The sequence below is a fragment of the Mus pahari genome, chromosome 5 (genome assembly GCF_900095145.1).
Source record: "Mus pahari chromosome 5, PAHARI_EIJ_v1.1, whole genome shotgun sequence".
Lineage (NCBI taxonomy): Eukaryota > Metazoa > Chordata > Mammalia > Rodentia > Muridae > Mus > Mus pahari.
In genome coordinates, this window is record NC_034594.1 from 94,589,451 (window position 1) to 94,610,963 (window position 21,513).

At 37.4% G+C, this 21,513-nt stretch overlaps 1 protein-coding gene across 2 annotated transcripts in view; it reads right to left on the reverse strand.

Moving 5' to 3' along the window:
* Ptpn4 (protein tyrosine phosphatase non-receptor type 4) overlaps nucleotides 1-21,513 on the reverse strand; it is a 168,477-nt gene that overhangs the window by 37,602 nt on the left and 109,362 nt on the right. For both annotated transcript variants that reach the window (XM_029539304.1, XM_021197760.2), the window contains 5 exons: nucleotides 14,629-14,754; nucleotides 13,769-13,927; nucleotides 2,238-2,397; nucleotides 1,256-1,339; nucleotides 1,111-1,167 (listed from right to left, as the gene is read on the reverse strand). In XM_029539304.1, the coding sequence (XP_029395164.1) occupies nucleotides 1,111-1,167; nucleotides 1,256-1,339; nucleotides 2,238-2,397; nucleotides 13,769-13,927; nucleotides 14,629-14,754 (586 nt within the window). The remainder of the gene's footprint in view (nucleotides 1-1,110; nucleotides 1,168-1,255; nucleotides 1,340-2,237; nucleotides 2,398-13,768; nucleotides 13,928-14,628; nucleotides 14,755-21,513) is intronic.

Consider the following 21,513-nt stretch of genomic DNA (forward strand, 5'->3'; position numbering starts at 1 on the left):
TCGTAGCACAAGCCTTTGATCACAGCACTCGGGGCAGGCAGACACAGGCAGATCTCTCTGAGTTCCAGCCTGGTCTACTGAGAAAGGTTCAGGACTTTTTTGGTTACACACAGAAACTCTGTTTCGAACTCCACCCACTCAAACACCTCAAAAAAAAAAAAAAAAAAAAAGGCAAATAATGAACTACTGTAAATAAAAAATAAAGAGCAAACAGCAACAACAAAAATATCAAAAAATCTCATAAAACTCCACCTTCATCTACATTTGTTGAATAAGGAGGTTTTTTTTTTTTTTTCAACAGAACTCTTTGATTTTATTTTATGTTTAGTTGGTTTGATTACATGTAAGACTGTACCCCACAAAATGCCTGATAACTTGTATAGAATACTGGATTCCTTGGAACTGGAGTTAAATGTAGCTTTGAGCTACCATCATGTGGGTTCTGAGACTTGAACAACCAGTGTTCTTAACTGCCAATCCATCTCAATGGGCTTTGTTTTGTTTTAAAGTACAGATTCTGGGGATGAAGAAATAGTTGTTGAGAGCACTGGTTGTTCTTCCTCCAGTACTAAGGGATCCAATGCCATCTTCTGGTCTCCTCAGGCAATAGGCATAAGTCTAGTATACATACATTCAGGAAGGCAAAATATATGCCAAACTAATTTTTCTTTTCTTTTTTTTTAAAGTACAAATGGGGTTGAAGAGATGGCTAGGCAGTTAAGAGTATTTACTGTTCTTGTAGAGGACCCAAGTTTGAACCTCAGGGGTCATACAGCTGCTCACAACTACCCAAACCCCGAGTTCCATGGGGATGCGACACTGCATTCTGACCTCTGAGGGTCACAGACAGTGCTCAGAGACAGACATACAAACAAAACACTCATACATACAAAAACATTTTACAAAGTATATATTAGTTTTTGGTTTTTGTTGTTGTTTGTAGCTCTAGGTGGTCTAGAACTCTCTTTGCAGACAGGCTAGGCATGAACTCACAGAGATCTGTCTGCTTGTGTCTCCTAAGTGCTGGATTAAAGGTACGTAATCATCACACCTGACCCTTAAGAATATATTCTTATAAACAGAATTTAGATAAAATGTGGGATAACTTACAGGTGTTCCTGGTGCGACCCGGGACACAATTACAGGCATCTTCTGATCATATCCTCCCTGGAAAATAGTAAAATAAAACGTCAAATGCTACCAAACGAGGAACACTGTAGTATTGAAGCCGAATGCGACCCTCGCCCTGGATTACCTTCACATTGAATCCAAACCTTCCGTTCTCATCAGGTTTCATTTTGATTAGAACAAGGTTATCATGTGGGATGCCACCATTAGGCTTGAGAAGACAAAAATAAATTTCAGAATATAAATTATAGGATTTATCTGCTTGTATGACCTATGGTATATAAAGAATTAATATCCTAAGAAAATGTTAGTTGTGAGGAAAATAGGCTCTTTGACCAATAACTTTCATACACATTCTCTCATTCCTCCTTCCATTCTATTGGAAGAACACTGGCAAAAGTGGAGTTGTCATCTCCCTTTCCTCTAACTCTATTTAATACCAGTCAAGTTTTCACCTAAACTAACGACAACAAATATTTTCCCAGGACTACTTACTTGAATTACCTGTAGCACTGGACAAAGTGCTCCCTTTCTACTGGGCTCCCTCATTATACCTTGTTGCCACTTTTCCTTCTACCTTTTTGCTGCATATTCTCATTCTCCCTTCATCTCCCTGATTCTTATAATGTGGTGAGGGCTCAGTTTCTAGAGCCTTTATGTAGATAACAACATACATTTCTTGATGATTCCCTATATTGTGTTTTTAAAAATATATACCCACTACCATGAAAATACAAGTTCAGTAAGCATAAATAGATCCAGGTATGCAAGAAGAGACACATAACCACCACCATAGAGTTAGTAATAAAGTTGCCACTTTTGGCAAGAATTCTTCTCTCTTTTGATTAAACCTATTGCAGTGGAACACTACACATGAGAAAACAGAACGCTTTAGACTTTGGTAATGGGAGAGACCCTGAGGACATAAATGAGAAGGAGAGAGCACGGTAATCACTAGAGCCTTCCAACACTAGGTGTGGATGCATCGTATGGAGTCTATCCTTTGCATCTTATTTCATGTTCTCATGTTCCTTTAAATTTCCTGAAAGATATCTGCATGTGACTGTGCTTTTTAGGAGCACAGTGTATTCTTAAGCAAAGCTACTTACAGTGGACTTTTCAGGGGAAGAGGGCACATCAAAGGATTCATTAGTATGGGTGACTAGATCTTGCTGAGAGTTTGAAAAATGAATTTGGTTCCAACTATTTTTCTTAGATTGTTTGGGTGGTAAAGCTGGTGGCTGCCCATCTTCAGGGGTCTCTTGTGATCTAGGTAAGAAAAGCAGTGAGAGGTAAGTATTTTTAGAAATCATCTGATGGAAATACCTTATTCTAAATTAGGTAAAGCAACCAGATACCAACTATGTCTAATGTGTAGAGACTTTTTTAATGTTGCATTTACTTGGAAATGCCTTAATTAAAAAAAAATATCTTTAAAGAAGTAAATTTGCTTTTAAATTGAAATCAACAGTTATAAAATACCTTAAAAATATTCCTATGAAGATATTAATTTGCTATAAACTGAGGAGCAGCTTTCATCATATGAGAAATCAAGCTTCCAAAGGACGAAGACAACCAACAGTCTTACCAAGCTATAGCGCCTATGAACTACAAACACCAGCAAGGCACCACAACTGTAAAGGTATACAGTGGCACACATACCTCAGTGGTAACCAACAGCTCTAAAATTGGACTTAAGATCTACCCAACAAGAAAAGTCATGCCTGGTACTGAAAACCCAGGAACCGTGAACTGATGGATCATGGAGAAGCACCAACAACCAAAACTATAGTAAACTAGCACAATCCCTAACTACATTTTCAATATTTGTCCTTATACTCACAAGTAAGTGTAGTCCTCATCCACCATCATGGAGCTCTTTCCAACAGATAGAGACTATTACAGAAAAACTAAACCAATCAAAATATAGAGTTGAAAAATCTATCCCCAACAGATACATCTACATAATAATTCCTGCACTTCAGGCTCAGGAAACATTGGAGAAGAGGGGGTGGAAAGAGTCAGAGAGGATCAGAGCATTTTCTGTGAGACTGTACCTCCTAGCAATATCAGAAACCAAACACATAAAATCTCACCAACATGGTGACCTACACAGGAGGTGAACAAGGACAACAGACATCCAAAATAGATGGAGAAAAGCTTGCCAAGGCCTAAACCTTAAAAAAAACATTTTAATGGTTCTTTGTGAATTATGCACCTCAATTTTGTTTTGTTTTGTTTTTAACTTTACAAGGCCTGAACTTTACACAAAGAACTACAGATAACTATGGCAAGCCAATGGTATACCAATTAGTTATCCAATACCAAATGGTCAGGCCAGCCTTGAAAGCATAGAAACCAGGAACAGTGCAGGCTATATTTAGAAATATATATGAACAAACACACACACACATACATGTACATGAGTACAGACATGTACAAATGTACGTACATGTATGTATGAATGCATGGATTTAACAACAATTAATGAAAAATGGCCATGAATTTGGAAGAGAGTATAGGAAGGTTTTGGGACAACAGGGGAAATGGTAAACTTATAATATCAAAAAGAAAAGAAAAACCCTCAGAATTGGGTGTTGAACAAAAGAAAAAAAATCCTGCCGGGTAGGTATAGTCTAATGAGCTTAAACGATTGTCCTCTTTTCACAAGGGTTCCTGAGATTAATACAAGCATGTGACAGACTTTAGAATATTGAATTAATCATGGTAGAGACAAAACTACATGAATTCTGCCAGGAGCTAAGGCAAGAAAACAACAATTTAAAAGTGATGAAAAGCATAACCCTTTATTTGTGGCAATGGGAATTGATAGTTAGGTATTCAGGAGGGATTTCAAGGTAGAAATTTTAACTTTTGATCTTGGGAGAAAGTCAATAGGAACAGAATATTTTTTCATTTTTAAAATTAGCATAGACCCTTGGTCTTGCAAACTTTATCTGACCAAGCACAAGGGAAGGCTTGGGCCAAGTAGTGGGAGTGGGTGGGTAGGGGAGTAGGGGCGGGGTGGGGGGGGCATAGGGAACTTTCGGGATAGCACTTGAAATGTAAATAAAGAAAATAATAATAATAAAAAATATTATACAAAAAAAGTATATGCTAAAATAATAGGAGAAAAAATTAGCATAGATTGTTTCAGAGAATGAATTGGATAAACTGTTGCTATGGCATTGTTATATATGCCGTGTATGTTATGCACTTTTCTCACATTTGATCTCCACTATCCTCTCCTGTCCTCATGTCCCCCTTGCTGCCTTTGGTCCTGTTTCTCAGTAGCCCCCTTTAAATTCATATTCCATCCATTACGGAAGACGCAGTGTTCTGAGTCTGGCTTATTTATTTAACGTCATGGTCTCTAGTTCTATACAAATCCCTGCAAAGAACCTGATTGCAAAGTTTTATGTCTGAATAATAAATACTTCATTGTAACTTTTTCTACATTTTCTTCACCCATTCTTCTGATTGGCAGCTTGGCTGATTCCATAATTTAGCTATTGTGAATACCCCTAGTAAAGATGGGTAAGTAGTTATCATTAGTGACTTTGATTCCTAGGAGTATTAAAGATGGATCATATGATAATTTTCATTTTTCTACTCTGATTTCTATAGCCATTAACAGTGTACTGTACGAGGATTCATTTTATGCAACCTTCAACATCACTGTCAGCATTTGTTCTTTGTTTGTTTGGTTTTGGTTTTGGAGACAGGGTTTCTCAGTGTATCCCTGGCTGTCCTGGAACTTACTCTGTAGACTAGGCTGTCCCGCCTCTGCCTCCTGAGTGCCTGGGTTAAAGGTGTGCACCACCATGCCGAGCTGTTTGTTTTCTTATGATACCTATTCTGATTGGGATGAAAAGAAATCTCAAGGGAGTTTTGGCTTGTACTTCCCTAGTGGCTAAATGTGTTGTTGATCATTTTTGTCCTATGTCTCTCAGTCATTTTTTCCAGGGCCAGGAAGCAGGAATGGGTGGGTTGGGGAGCAGGGCGGGGGAGGGTATAGGGGACTTTCGGGATAGCAACTGAAATGTAAATCAAGAAAATATCTAAAAAAAAAAAAAATTTAAAAAAAATTAAAGTAGCAATTTAGCTTTTTTAGAGCAAGGAGCCTGGTTAGATGATGATCAAGAGTGAGAAGAGGCAACATGAATCAGGGAACTCACAGGCCTGTCCTTCTTTTTGAGAATTATTTGATCAGGTTATCTGCCCACTCATTACTGGATTACTTGTTCCTTTGTTAAGATTTTCGAGCTCCTGACATCTTTGAGATGCTAATCAATTCAATGAATATCTACAAAGATTTTGCTCCCACCCTGCAGGTTGTCTCTCTTCTCTGGAAATTGTTTCATTTGCTGTGTAAACCTCATAATGTGATGCAATTGATACTCAAGGATTTGGATGTGTCAGATTTTGGCTGTCCTTTTCCTGAACTATTGGAGTGCTACTCAAAACATGGCTGTACACATTGCTGTCTTGCGGTACTTCCCATTTGTCATCCTCTATTAGGTTATGGTCTTCCATTAAGGTTATCCATGCATTTTGAGTTGATTTTGAACTGAGCAACACCAAGAGAACTAGATTCAGTCTTTTACATGCGAATTTACAGGTTTACCAGCTTGATAAAAATGACTGGCTTTTTCTTTGTTTTGTTTTTTAAAGAAAGGTTTGCACTGTATAGTCCTGGTTTTCCTGGAACTCACTCTGTAGACCAGACTGTCCTTGAACTCTGTTTCCTGTGTGCTGGGGTTAAAGGTATATTAAAGGTGTTTATCCTAAAAAATTCTTTTTAAAATGTATTATTTTACTTTTTATGTGTTTAAGTGTTTTATCTGCATGTATGTCTATATACCAAATGCCTGCCTAGTGCTAGAACTGGATTCTCTGGTACCTGAGTTCTAATTATGAGCTTTCATTTGAGTGCTGGGAACAGAATCTGGGTCTTGTACAAGAGCAGTCATGTGTTCTTAAGTGAATCACATTTCTAGAACTGAAAACAGTTTTGATGAAAATACTGACCATTAAGTCATTATTGAGCTATTATCTATCTCTGAGATGACATTGAGTGAAAAAAAGGGTTGCTGCCTCTTTGCACAAAGGCAGGAAAGTTGATGTGTAAGGGTACATGGCTTTGATACTCGGACAGAGCTGACTTACTTTGGAGTACTGATAATAGATGCCTAAATGGCATTATCATTTTAAAGAATATCCTTTACCTTCCTTCAGGGATGACATCAGGCTTACCCATCTGACTTGTTTGGTGGGTAAAATATGCATTGGGTAGCATGTGCTATCTCTAAAAAGGAAGCTTTAAGAAATAGTTCATGATACATTATGAATCTTCTTCCTTGGCCAGAGACTTGTCACTTCAAGTCCTGGTATGAAGATAATACAGAAAAGAGCCACAAGTGATGAATGTGAACATAGAGTGATAACAGTAGCAAACATTCCTATTATGTAAGTAAGACTTAATTGCTATCACAGCACAAGGTAATCCAAGATAACAGAAATGGCTAGATGACCTTTGATATATTCTTTCCCTTAGCAGTAGAGACAAGATCTTCTTCAGAAGATGCCTGCTAGAAAACCAATAGTTTGAGGGGGAGGGAGAGAGAGGGGTTTAAAACTGGGTAGTGTGACTTAATGGCTTCACAATGAAGTTTCTAAGAAAAAAAGTCATTATGATGTGCGCCTTCCACATGGACAGATCAACTTGTCTGCCCCTCTGAAGACCCCGCAGTCTGAAGGCCTCCCATGAGATCTGCTGCAGCCCCAAGAAGCCCAGCAGACTCAGGACCCATCCCTCTGCTCAAACCTCACCTCCCTTCCGGCCTGTGCTTTGCTCGGGGCAGATCATCAGCATTCCTGCCCCTCTGAAGACACTACAGTCTGAAGGCCTCCCATGAGACCTGCAGAGACCCAGGGACACAGGAGGCAGGCTGCAGACAGAGACACCCATTTATCTTATCAAATCACCAAGGTCTAAGGCTGGTGTCCAATCACAACAAAAACAACAGAAAACCCAAACACCCATGGAAACTGAACAACTCTCTCCTCAATGATAACTTGGTCAGAGAAGAAATAAAGAAATTATAGACTTCCTAGAATTCAATAAAAATGACATCACATACTCAAACTTATGGGACACAATGAAAGCAGTGTTAAATGGAAAATTCAGAGTACTAAGTGGCCTCATAAATAAATTGGAGCGATTCTACACTAACAACTTAAATGAAATGACCAACACTGGGGAGAGAGAAAACCTAGAGTCCACATCCAGTAGAAAGACAGAGTTATCAAGTAGAGGGATGGGTTGCCAATCCACAGTAAAAAGCTTGAACCCAGAATTATTCCTGTCTAAAAGAACTGTAGGGACAAAAACTAGAGAAGAGACTGGGGAAGGCTGGAAGAAGCTGAGGAGGAGGATGGGCCACATAGGAAGACAAGCAATCTCAACTGACCCAGAACTCTGAGATCTCTCAGACATTAAGCTGCCAATCAGGTAGCATATGGGAGGTGGTCTGAGGCCCCTGACACTTATACAGCAGAGGATTACCTGGTCTGGCCTCAGTGGGAGAAGATGTACCTAACCCTCTGGAGACTTGAGGACCCAGGGAGTAGGAAGGCCTTTAGGGTTGGAGGCATCGTCTTGGAGACAGGGGAGGATGAATGGGATGAGGAGGAATGGGAGAAAGGACTTGGAGGGGGGCAATGACTGAACTGTAAAAAATAAAAGAAAGAAAGAAAGAAAGAAAGAAAGAAAGAAAGAAAGAAAGAAAGAAAGAAAGAAAGAAAGAAGTAAATAAGTCAAAAAAATTCTCCTATTACTTATCATAACAAGGGGAAACAGGGAGCCTAACATGGAGGTACATACTGAGAATGCCAATACTCAGGGAGACAGAGGCTGGAAGATCATAAATTCAAATTCATCCTTGGCTACACAGTGAATTCAAGGCAGCTTGGGCTACATTGGACTCTGTATAAAGAAGAACAACAACAACAAAAACAACAAAAAGCGGGGGGTTGGGGGGGAGAGAAAAGAGAGAAAAACAGAAAATTATTATTTCCATTAAAACAACAAAATAAAGTTATAAGGTAAACACTAAAAAAAAAGAAAAAGAAAGAAAACTTAACATTGGGAGATAAATAAGGAGTTGAATAATAACCTATAGGTCATTTTTCACTTCTATTATATTTATTTATTTTTGTGGAAATGCTTGCACATTTGTGTTTCTATGTCATAGCACATGTGTAGTTAGTAGACAGTTGATGGATTCACTTCTCTCCTTCTACTGTGTAGTATATGAGTGCTAAATTCAGATTGTTAGTTTTGTTGACAATATCTTCTATTCACTGATCCATGTTTCTGGCCCAAGTCCTTTTATTTTGAGTGAAGAGAAAACGAAAAGAACTTAGTGATATACTTATGACTAATTGTATATTCTGTATAGTTTAGTCAATAAAGCTTGTTTTAAAAATCATGGCCTGCATCAATATAGCTTCAAATTTAAATTACTACCTGAATCAGTGTAGAGTACAAAGTAAAAATAATATTGAACATTTGTTAGTTTTGTTAGATTCTTGTAAATAAGAAAGAAAGAAAGGAAGGGAGGGAGGGAATGAAAATTTCTAATATGGCATAAATCTAACTAAGTAAAGTAAATACACAGTGTCACCCAATCACCTAGGTGTCTGTAAAAGCACTTCAGAGAACAACTCTCTAATTTTCTTTCCTAAGATCAGTCTTCATGGCCAGGGATCACTTACCCTACATGCCCCAGTTTTTATTCTGTTCCTTTTAACTGCCAAGAAGACAAGTTTCAAAGGGCTAATGTATTCAAGCAAGCATTGTTAGTCCAGGGAAATATTCCTATGATCCTGAATACTCTCCAGAACTATGGCCTACTTGGTATGAAGGCGAATCAAAACAGACATCCTTTGATATAACCTTATACATGTGTAAAAAGTGGGTATTACATGGCCCATGAACTTAAGATTTTTTTTTTTTTTTTTGGCCTTGCAAACAGTTGTTTGTTTACATAAAAGGGACTTAACCTCAAAACCAGGGGCTTGGAGAAGAAAAAAGTTTGTGTGAGGCTGAAATCAGATGGCAAGCGAGTCAGAAAAACTTCTTGTATTCTTGATCTGGCCAAAATACATGGCATAACCAACTGAAGCACAGTTATTAAGGAATATCTACGTGGTTATAGCTGGCCATGATTGTAGCAGTGTTCAGTTATGTGTATATGTGATATTTTTCAAAAACTGCTAAGTCCACACTTCTATGTGTTAGAATACTTAAATAAATGTGTACTGTTGAAAAGATGCAGGATTCCCTCCCCCCCCCCCCAGTGTGCTTCTGATTAGAAATCACTGTCCTGGATAGTACTTGTAAATCCAGAGATTGTTCAATTTTGGTCAAGACATATTTGCTCTATTTAATTGTTTTTAAAACATGTTTATGAGTACATTTTGAAAATTACATATTGTATGGACTTTCAGAATGAAAATTAGACACTCTGGAAAGAATGTATATGCATCATCAACTGCTAAGCACTGGATAAAAGCAAGAGGTAGCTAATATTTCCTGCATTCCAGGCCACATAAATTCCCAAATAGTGCTATCTCAATCAAAAGGTAGGAATTTTGTAAGAACTGACACGCAAGGCTGTTTGCTAATCTGCTATCCTCTATGACAGACATTAATATAAACCTGGATCGCCGGGCGGTGGTGGCGCACGCCTTTAATCCCAGCACTTGGGAGGCAGAGGGACGTGGATTTCTGAGTTCGAGGCCAGCCTGGTCTACAAAGTGAGTTCCAGGACAGCCAGGGCTGTACAGAGAAAACAAAAAAAAAAAAAAAAAAAAAAAAAAAAAAAAAAAAAAACCCTGGGTCATAAAGGGTAGTTCTAGGAAGGACTTTCATTTTCTAAAATATACACCAGGAGAAATAGTGCCAGTCCTGCTATTACCAGTCATTTAATCTTATTTACTTAAATAAGTTTTGGCTTATTACACAGATGACTTTTATAGTTTGGACATGAAATACTCCTTTCAGTTCATGTGTTAAATATTTAGTTTCTACTTTGAGGTAATATGTTGGGAGGTTGTGGAAACTTAAAAGGTAGGACTTACCTGCACAAATTAGTTTCTGGGGGTAGCTCCTTGGTGACTGCCTAGTCCCTGTCTCTTCTGCTTTTCTCTCTGAGTTAAGTATTCTCTTGCTACCATAATGTTGTCCTTTATTTAGCAGCTGAACAGTATTCTATTGTGACAAGCCCAGAATCATTAAAGATTATAAAACTGTAAACTAAAACATATCTTTTCCCCTTTTAAGTGGTTCTCTCAAGTATCTGGCCACAGTTATACAAAAGAAACTAAAAACACTAATTAGTGTTCAGAATCACTTAAATAGGCAACTTAGAAAATACATTAAACCTTTCAAGGATGTAATTAATATACAAAAATAGAACTGTTTAGTTAGCTCTTGAGATTTACTTCTTACTTTTAAAGTTTCAAAATTTAGAAGATAAAATTGTCAGTCCCCAACAAAAGAGTTAGTTATAATTTTAAAGGTAAAAAAACCAATCGATTTCCTTTTTTTTTTTTTTCCGGGAATCCATCCCATCATCAGCCACCAAACCCAGATAATAATGCACATGCCAGCAAGATTCTGCTGAAGGGACCCTGATATAGCGGCCTCTTGTGAGGCTATGCCAGTGCCTGGCAAACACAGAAGTGGATGCTTACAGTCAGCTACTGGATGGAACACAGGGCCCCCACTGGAGGAGCTAGAGAAAGTACCCAAGGAGCTGTAGGGGTCTGCAACCCTGTAGGTGCAAAAACAATATGAACTAACCAGTACCCCCTGAGCTCGTGTCTCTAGCTGCATATGTAGCAGAAGATGGCCTAGTTGGCCATCATTGGGAAGAGAGGCCCCTAGGTCTTGTAAACTTTATATGACCCAGCACAGGGGAAGGCCAGGGCCAAGTAGTGGGAGTGGGTGGGTAGGGGAGCAGGGGCGGGAGGAGGGGGTATTCAGGATAGCATTTGAAATGTAAATAAAGAAAATAATAATAAATTTAAAAAAAGATTTATTTATTATATGTAAGTACACTGTAGCTGTCTTCAGACACACCAGAAAAGGTCATTCAATCTCATTATAGATGGTTGTGAGCCACCACATCATTGCTGGGATTTGAACTCAGGACCTCCAGAAGAACAGTCAGTGCTCTTAACTGCTGAGCCATCTCTCCAGGCCCTCAAAACAATCAATTTCTATCAATCCTATCAACTCAGTTTTTACAAGTATCATTGTATATAATATATCTATACATACGTATACACAAAAGAATATACACACACATACACATACATGTGTGTGTATATTCTTTAAAAAATGTGACCAAGGCTAGACTTTTATGTCTCAGCAGCATAGCTAGTATTGTTTGGCCTAAGGAAAACCATAGCTGATATACATTGTCATGGTTTCCCAGAATATCTATAACACTTTACTCACCTCTTCATCTCTCTTTTACCCCTTGCTCTAAGACATGTTCTTTCTTAAAGATTGATCCTTATTTGTTTAGCTATGTTCACAGCAGCTTTATTTATAATAGCCAGAAACAGGAAACAACTTAAGATATTCCTTAATGGAAGAATGAATAAAGAAAATGTGATCCATTCCATTATACAATGGAATACTGTTTAGCTATTAAAAAAAATAAATAAAAAAAAAGACAACATAAATTTTGTAGGCAAATGGTTGGATGGAACTTGAGAATATCATCCTGAGTGAGGTAACCAGAGCCAGGAAGACATGTATGTATGGTATGTATCACTTATAAGTAGACATTAGCCATAAAGTGCAGGACAATCCACAGACCCAAAGAAACTGGGTAATAAGGACATCACAAGAGCGGGGGGTCGGGGGGAACAGGGATGGTAATCAGGTATGGGGAGATTGAGGGGTTTGTAAAAGGCTGGGAATGGGAATGGAAATTGGTGGGAGGCATCTCTGGGACTACCTGTAGACCTGGTACTGGGAAGGATAAGGCAGTCTATAGGGGTGAGCCTAGCTGAGATTCCAACAAGAGGAGGATACAGACTGAAGTTGCCACCTCCTATAACTGGGCAGGACTTCTAAAGGGGGAGGGAGTGACATCAACTCAAAATTTGTCTTGCCTATAAGATATGCAGGGATAAAGATGGAGCACAGAATGAGGGGAATAGCTCCATCTTTATCATGCAGCCAAGGAACATCCCCAATTGAGACTCACTCCATGGGAGAAAGCAAACCCCTGACACTATTAATGATACTCTGTTATGCTTGCAGACAAGATCCTAGCATAACTGTCTCCTGAAAGGTTTCACCCAGTAGCAGAAGGATGCAGGCTGAGCTCAGGGAGTCTTTTGGAAGAGTGGGAACTAGAATTGAGCAAACCAGAGGGGTCAAGGACACCACACTAACCTGAGCCCCTGGGGGCTCACAGAGACTGGGCCACCAACCAGGGAACATGCAGGGGCTGGACTGCTGTAAATGTGCAGCTTGGTCTTGATGTGGGACCCCTAACAAGTAGAGCAGGCATTGTCTCAGTCTCTGTTGCCTACCACTGGGTCCCCTTCCCCCTACTTGGCCTGCCTGATTGGGCCTCAGTAGGAGAGTATGTGCCTAGCCCTGCTGGGAGCAGATCTCCCAGGATTGGCTGGTACCCAAGGGGGGACTCCCTCCTTCTCTGAGGAGAAGGGGAGAGGGTAGTGAGACTTGTAAGGGTGGAACTGGAAAGAGGCAGAAAGGGGGCTGTGATCAGCATGTAAAGTGAACTTAAAAAAATAACTGGTGAAAAAAGACTGAGCACATTCACTGTATAGTGTTTCTTATATTCCTTTCTCTTCAATAATGTATTTCTTACTCATTTATGATATTGTGTAGGTACTGTCAAATGTATGAGTTATTTCTACTATATAAGCTAGTAAATGGAGATATTGCCTATTAATGTGAGAATATATAGACTATGCACTGAACCAATGGCTATCAAAACTTTAAAAGCTGACTTTACCAATCACTTTGTAAACTAATAGTAGGAGCAGATTTTAGAACTAATGTGGTAGGTAGGAGTGGTAGCCAACACTTGAGGATCAGAGGCATGTAAGATCACTGCGAGTTCAAGGCTAGCCAGGACAAAGGAAGAACCTATCTCTAAGCATGAAAAAGATAAAAAAGATTAAAAAAAAAAAATGTGAACATGCTCTATAACCGAGTGTGACAACCATCTCACTTGTTTTTCCCTTAATATTTTGTAATATATTCATATTTATGGTTTCTTTCCTTAAAAAATTTTAGGAAAACTATCTTACATTTTCCAATTCACTGACTACACTATTATATAATCTGAAAAAAATATTTGGGAGTAGTCACTAAAAATGAAATAATAGTAACTAGACAGGTAAAGAAGAGAGAGGGAATAAGATATCTCAAGGAGAAATAAGTACATTTACAAATATGTATTTATAACTATATATAAGTAACACCTTGTATTAAGTACTCTAATTTCCAAAGGTATTTCAAGTGAAGAAAATGGAAATATTTGAAAATAAGGAATTAAGAAGCAAAATGAAAAAGTCTTACGGTGATGACTCCAGAACTATGCTATTAGCTTGCGTTGATGATGGAGATCTCTGACTTACAAAATCCTCACTGGGGGATGTGTGAACCACATGGTCTACCAAATGACCAACTGAAGACGGCCGAACCCGGGTCCCCTCTTGTGTGAATGAAGAATTCCGACTAAATGAAGAGAAACAAAGTCTGAACAATAGTATACTTTGATTTTCCTTGTTTTTTTAATCCTATTTTTTAATGAGGAAGTGTGTGTTTGTGTGTGTGAAAGTCTATGCTGACTACGCAGAATCTCTAACAGTGTGATATAAATGAAAAGAACACTCAATGGAAAGTCAAGATGCGCCTGCAGTCTACAAGCTGCCCTAAGGCGTTACTCAATATTAATCTTATGCCTTACTCAACATTTCATGTTACCTCATTAAGACTGTATGACACCACAACAACGAAGCTGGGATTACAGGCATGTATCCATCTACAGGTAGGATTTTATAGATAAGAAAATGAGACCACAATTAACTTCAAGATTCAAACAGTGACTCTAGACCCACTGTTTAATCACTCTGCTGTCCTGTCTCTAAAAAAATATCACATCATCCTTAAAATTATTTCATTCTCTTGAAACTTCATCTCAGCTACTGCTATTATTTAGATGATCTCTCTTACACTTCTCCTTCCCCAGTCCTTGCCTTGCTTCTCTTACCACTGGTACAGAGTTGAGGAACTCTCTCTTATCTTTTTATTAATATATATATATATATATATATATATATATATATATATATATAGAGAGAGAGAGAGAGAGAGAGAGAGAGGCTCACGCTTAAAAAAAAGTAAAAATGCATGCATGATGCGGGCTTGCCACTTACTGGTTGGGAGTTCCAGGTGGAGACCGGGATGGGAGGCTTTGTGTTTCTAACCTGTCATCAGATAACGAATTTCTGCTGACTACTTCCCAATCCATTAATTTCCGTGCCAAAGGCTTACTTGGAGATCTGTAGAAAATAAATGAATAATACTTAAAAGGTTTTGTTTTGATATGAGTTAAATCTTAAAATTCTATTAATAAGTCATAGTCAAAGAGTTTGCTTATTATGATATATTTATATCATAATTTAGTAATAGTATAAAATAATTACTAAAAGGCTTTACTTGATTTATATGACAAAAAAGGATGAGTCTATGAAGAAAAAGAGAACAAGGAATAATATAAAAAAGGATATAAAGAGAAGTAATAGTTTGCTATCAAACATTTTCTAAAATTGCAAATGAGAAATCTTTGCTTGTACCTACTGTACTCAGAACACAGTTTACCACAAAGTACACTGAACAATTCCCACCACCTCATCTCCTCACTGATTTTCTGAGCCTCTGCTTCAAGGAAGAGAGGTCCAAAAAAGATAATCATGCATGCTGAATTTAATTTTTTTCTCTTTTACATAAAGTATGGTCAGTGAATTTTTTTTCTCTTTGTTTCTGTAAAAAACATTCCGTATCTTGTATCTTGTGGAAAGTAACAGAGGGGATTTTTAAAACATTTATTCTAATTTTAGTTATGTGTATATATATTCTTGAAAGTGTCTATGCACATAAGTGTGGGTGCCTGCAGAGGCAAGAAGAGGGCATTAGATCCCTGAAGCTAAAGCAAAAAGTAGGGTGTTATAATCTTCATGGAATGAATTCTGGAAAATGAACTTTAGTCTTCTGCAAGAGCAGCAATGGGTCACAGCCACTAAGAAATTGCTCCAGCACAAAAGGATATGTTTTATTATCTATTGTCAGTTATCATAGTGATAAAATATAATTAAGTGACCTGCTAAGAAAAAGGTGCTAATCTCCACAGGTCAAATGGTATAACTATATTCAGAGACATAAGCCCTGAGAATTTTAGGAATGTTAATAACCAAAGTCTTCAGCATGTTGATTTAAGCACTACTGAAAAATCTTTTACTTAAATGTGTACCTTTTTGATATGCAGAATTATTTTGGAGGTTAATAAAATGAATTAAGTGACAAATATAACACATAAATCACCTTATATACTTTTAATCTCAGTAATAAATTTCCTAAGACCCGTAAAAAACATGTATGCTAGTCTCTATTACATCATAATAAAACAGACATAGGTATACTATTCCAAAAAATCAGATCATAAAATTTTTAAGTAGAAAAATTTATTTCTTACAAAATACCACAGTAGGGTGGCTGCACACATGAATTCAAAGTAGTTATGACAGCAAAGCAAAAGCTATGTAATCCCGAGCTAGACTAAACCCCCTCCCCAGGTGAGGAGCTCTTGGCAGTAGTTAGCTGCCAAGAGGGGTCAGTTTTCTTTAATAATGCAGCAGCTACCTGCTCTAGAAGAAAGCTACACATCCAAGACTATTTGGGCAACACAAATTGGTTTTGATGGAGAAAAATAAATAAAACAAACACAAAGTTGGAGGATAAAAGGAAGAGTGAGTCTAAGAAGACTTGGATGAGAGAAGGTGAATATGATCAAAATGTACTGGACAAAATTCAAGAAGAACATATATAACATATGAGGCTATGCCAGTGCCTGGCAAATACAGAAGTGGATGCTCACAGTCATCTATTGGATGGAACACAGGGCCCCCAATGGAACGTACCCAAGGAGCTGAAGGGGTCTGCAACCCTACAGGAGGAACAGCAATATGAACTAACCAGTACCCCATGAGCTCCTGTCTCTAGCTACACATGTAGCAGAAGATGGCCTAGTCGGCCATCATTGGGAGGAGAGACCCTTGGTCTTGCAAACATTTTATGCCCCAGTACAGGTGAATGCCAGGGTCAGGAAGTGGGAGTGAGTGGGTTGGGGAACAGGGCGGGAGAGGGTATAGGGGACTTTCGGGATAGTATTTGAAATGTAAATGAAGAAAATATCTAATAAAAACTTGTTTAAAATATTAAAACTATTTTTTGTCATGGCCCATTATATTCAGAGATCTTCATTCTGTGAAATTTATTTTCAGATTTTCCAATACTAATAAAGACTGGGCATAGTACTTTACATACTTTTTAGATTACTGGAAGATTTTCGCCTTAAATTCATCCATAATTTCTTCCTGTTGTTATATATTACATAAATTTATATAAATTAAGAAAAAATACCAAAGTACAAAGTAAATGCAAAATTAAGTATTTCGAACAGATCCACAGAGTGAAATCAGTGTGTACCTAAATCCAAAGTGATTCTTATAATTGCAGCCGATAAATTCCTTTCTAAAACATTAACTGCACATACAGAATGGTCTAAGAGAATGACAATGCTTAGCAAATGGTAGTCCACCGTATTTTATTTCCACAGCAGGAAGCATTAAAATAGTAATGGCTACTAGGGACACTGAGTTCTAATTATGGCCTGTAAGAGAAAAATTGTTGTTATACTAATATCTAAATTCACAGGTGCAACAGGATCATAACATACTTCTTTACACTTAATTTTGTGAAAATATGAATTTTCAGTACAATATTTTAGCCTCTTAAAAGTTTGTTAAATTAAGCTTAAAAGATGGCCTAGTGGTAAGAACATATAAAACATATGAGGCTATGCCAATGCCTGGCAAATACAGAAGTGGATGCTCACTTCTATCAGAGGACCCTGGTTCAATTCCTAGTATTCACATGGCAGCTCACAACTGTCTGCAACTCCTCTTCCAGGGGATCCAGTAACCTCATGCAGACATACATGCAGGTAAAACACCAATGCACATAAAATGAATACATAAAAATTTTAAAAGTTTGTTAAATTATGAATAATTATGAATCAAAATCATACAAGTATCCAATCATTTCAGGGTTTGATAGCCAAATCATCTCACAGGTTAGGCTAATCTTTTTGAACTCTAAAAACAATGTCCATCTTCTAAAAGAGACATGATGCTACTTGTAACCAACAAGCAAACAAAAAGGACAGACTCAAATTTCATTTTCCAAAAGTCAAGTCAAAGTAATTTAAGCACAGAGACCTCTTCCTATCACCGTGAGTTTTAGTTTAAGACTTGAATTCTGGACACTGTTAGATTTAACCTCTCACAGTGGAGAACACATAAATTCAATTAGTCACATATGAGAATATACTATGTAGTCTCTTAAATTTAAAACATAAAATCTTAAGCTTATCATAATTTACCACCTATAGTTATTTTACTAGTGTTAATTCTTACTATTAGCAAAGTATTCTTCCCTCATATATTAGACCAAATGCAAGTGATAAGAGCTAAGATTAATTAGTAAGAGAAAAAAAATCATCTGAAAAACTGAAAATCCAGCATACTTACCTAGTACAAACTGTATGACCACTTCATTCTTGGTAATGAACTAAACATGTTTGGAAATGGCTTGAGTTAACTACATTTCAGGCATTTTACTTTATTAACAGCTTAAACCTCAGAGACCCACCCACTCAAGCTTGCTGTCTATGTTTCCTGTTCTGAGCGGAAATTTCAGAGAAAAAAATACCACACTGTTAGCAATGTGGTGAGTTTATTTTCTGACCGTGGCACCTTATTTTTCTGTTGAAGAAAAATTTGCTCTAATCTATTCCTCAGATATTATATGATAACTGAAAAAGTGTGAAAGCAATTCAAAAAGTAGATATAAATGGGAAAATAGGATAATTATTGGTAAAATTTTTCATATAAAGTTTAAAGGCCTTTTTCATCTTCCTATTTATACTGCCATTTAAAATTCTAAGAAAGACAATAAATCTGGAATTCTCAACCAAAATGACCTAATTCTTGCTAAAACCATTAGAGAATTTTAGTAGCTTATTATGAGGTAAAAGAGTCTTATATAAACAATCCCAGGAGCCAGGCAACGGTGGTGCTCACCATTAATCCCTGCACTCAGGAGGCAGAGCCAGGCAGATTCCTGAGAAAAGGCTAGTCTGGTCTACAAAGTGGGTTCCAGAACAGTCAGGGCTACACAGAGAAACCCTATCTCGAAAAACCAAACTAAAACAACAACAACAACAACAAAAACAAACAAGCGAGCTAAATTAACTAAAACAATCCCAGGAAAGCATAGACTTCCAGAAACAAAACATTCATTAAGACACTGCAGCACGATGCTGGCAAGGTTGTGGAAAAATAGGAACACTCCTCCATTGCTGGTGGGATTGCAAGCTTGTTCAACCACTCTGGAAATCAGTCTGGCGGTTCCTCAGAAAATTAGACATAGTACTACCGGAGGATCCTGCTATACCTCTTCTGGGCATATACCCAGAANATCTTCCAACTGGTAATAAGGACACATGCTCCACTATGTTCATAGCAGCCTTATTTATAATAGCCAGAAGCTGGAAAGAACCCAGATGTCCCTCAATAGAGGAATGGATACAGAAACTGTGGTACATTTACACAATGGAGTACTACTCAGCCATNAAAAACAATGAATTTATGAAATTCTTGGGCAAATGGATGTATTTGGAGGATATCATCCTTAGTGAGGTAANCCAATCACAAAAGAAGTCACTAGATATGTACTCACTGATAAGCGGATATTAGCCCAGAAACTTGGAATATCCAAGACACATTATGGAAAACAGACTGCTTGTGGACGTTGTACATCGTGGTGCGCACTAGGCTCCGCACCACGATGTACAACGTCCACAAGCAGAAAAAATAAAAATAAAAATAAAAACAAGTGACATTTAAAAAAAAAAAAAAAAAAAAAAAAAAAAAAAAAAAAAAAAAAAAAAAAAAAAAAGTGAAATTTAAAAAAAAAAAAAAAGACACTACAGCACTATTAAAACTTCTCCCCATGACTTGAGCACACAGTACCCTGGGTTTGGGAACCTAGCACCTTAAAAAAAGAAACATATATATCCTCCCCACCCACACACACCAAAAAACAGTCCCTGACAAACTTTCTAGAATTTTAATAGTGAATGACAAAACAATGAAGATCAGGCATAACAAAATCTAGTATGTACAAAAATCATTAAAATAAGACAACGTTTTGATTTTCAAAAATAGAGGGCACTGCAAGTAAGAGACAGTACAAAAAACCAATTATGCCATTAGGAGTAAAATTATCTTATGGTCAGTTGTACAGAAAACATTTGAGTGACATTTATTAAACCCCTTTGTTTTCCAGGTCTATACCACTTTCTAACTGGAGCAGTGGTATCGATGATAGTCACAAGACAGACAGACAGACAGACAGACAGACAGACAGACAGACACACATACACACACACACACACACACACACACACACACACACACCTGAGTCTATGCAGGGAAAAATCTTGAATAAATGCCAATAAGTTTGTAAGGGGCTGTAGTGGAGATGTATTCTTTGAGTCATTTGAAACTGTCGGGATTTTAGAATATAATGATCTATCACTAATTGGTAGAAACAGGGAACAATTTTCATGTTGGGAGGAAGAAAATGAGAAAAAGCAATGACAAACACAAATCTATTTCTTCTAGAAATACTAAGTTGAAAAGACCTTTGAATTTTTGACCAAGTAAAATTTTCCTGTTATCTTTATAAATGCTTCCAAATTTCTAGCAACAGTAGATGCCAGACATACAACTCTGCAAGGCTTTTTGCTCTTGAAGTAATTTTCACCAGGAACAAACACCTGCTTCATTGTCCCATCAGCAGCCGATGTTAGGTCCCTCAAATTTGTTCCCGACTCTACATCAGTGTTTGGTAGAGGTTTTTATTATTTTTGCTTGGATTACTGCAATTATCTCCTAATTAGTCATAAGTATCAAACCCATACTTTGTTAACCCATTCTCTATCCTTAACTTTTTCCCGAAATGTAAATTTTCCCAAATTGTATCATTTTTGTCTCTAAAATCCAAACTGGCTCTCACAAACTCTAATGAAATAAAGATAAGTACACTTTTTAAAAGGCAATTCAAAAGCGACTATCATTTAATAGCATGATTTAGTAACTATATAAGTGGGCTGGATAATAGGATTCCTTACATTGCTCAAAAGAATGTAATATGAGAGTAACTTTCAAGTAAAAAGTTGTATTAGCAATACTTGATTTAGCCTATTCAAAACTATTGTCCTGAATACATGGCTAAAGTTCTTAAATATGTCTAAAAAAATAGAAGCAGGACACTAGACAAACTAGTTTCCATTTCATCGACATAGTATATTATTGAGAAAACATTTCTAATGATTCTTTTAAAAATGTTTATTTTTTGTGTATGTGGGTACACCTGAAGACGTGCTTGTACAGTACATGCATGCAAAAGGCCATGGACCAGAAGCAGGCATCAGATCCCCCAAACTGGAGTTATATGCAATTGTGTACTAACATGTAGGTGCCAAAAACTGAACCTGGATCTCTTAACTACTGAGTCAGCTATCCAATCCCCATTTCTAATCATTTTAATGCTTTTAAAAATTCAGCAATCTGGGGGCTGGAGAGATGGCTCAGTCGTTAAGAGCACTGACCTTCATTGTTAGAGAAAGTATTCACAAAGACCGGAGAGATGGATCAGTTCATAACTCACTGTCTAACAGGAGGAACTGAGTTCAGATCCCTAGAACCCATGTCAAAAAGCTGAGTGTGTGGGGGCTGGAGAGATAGCTCAGCGGTTAAGAGCATTGACTGTTCTTCTGAAGGTCCTGAGTTTAAATCCCAGTAACCACATGGTGGCTCACAACCATCTGTAATGAGATCTGCTGCCCTCTTCTGGTATGTCTGAAGACAGCTACAGGGTACTTACATATAAATGAATAAATCTTTAAAAAAAAAAAA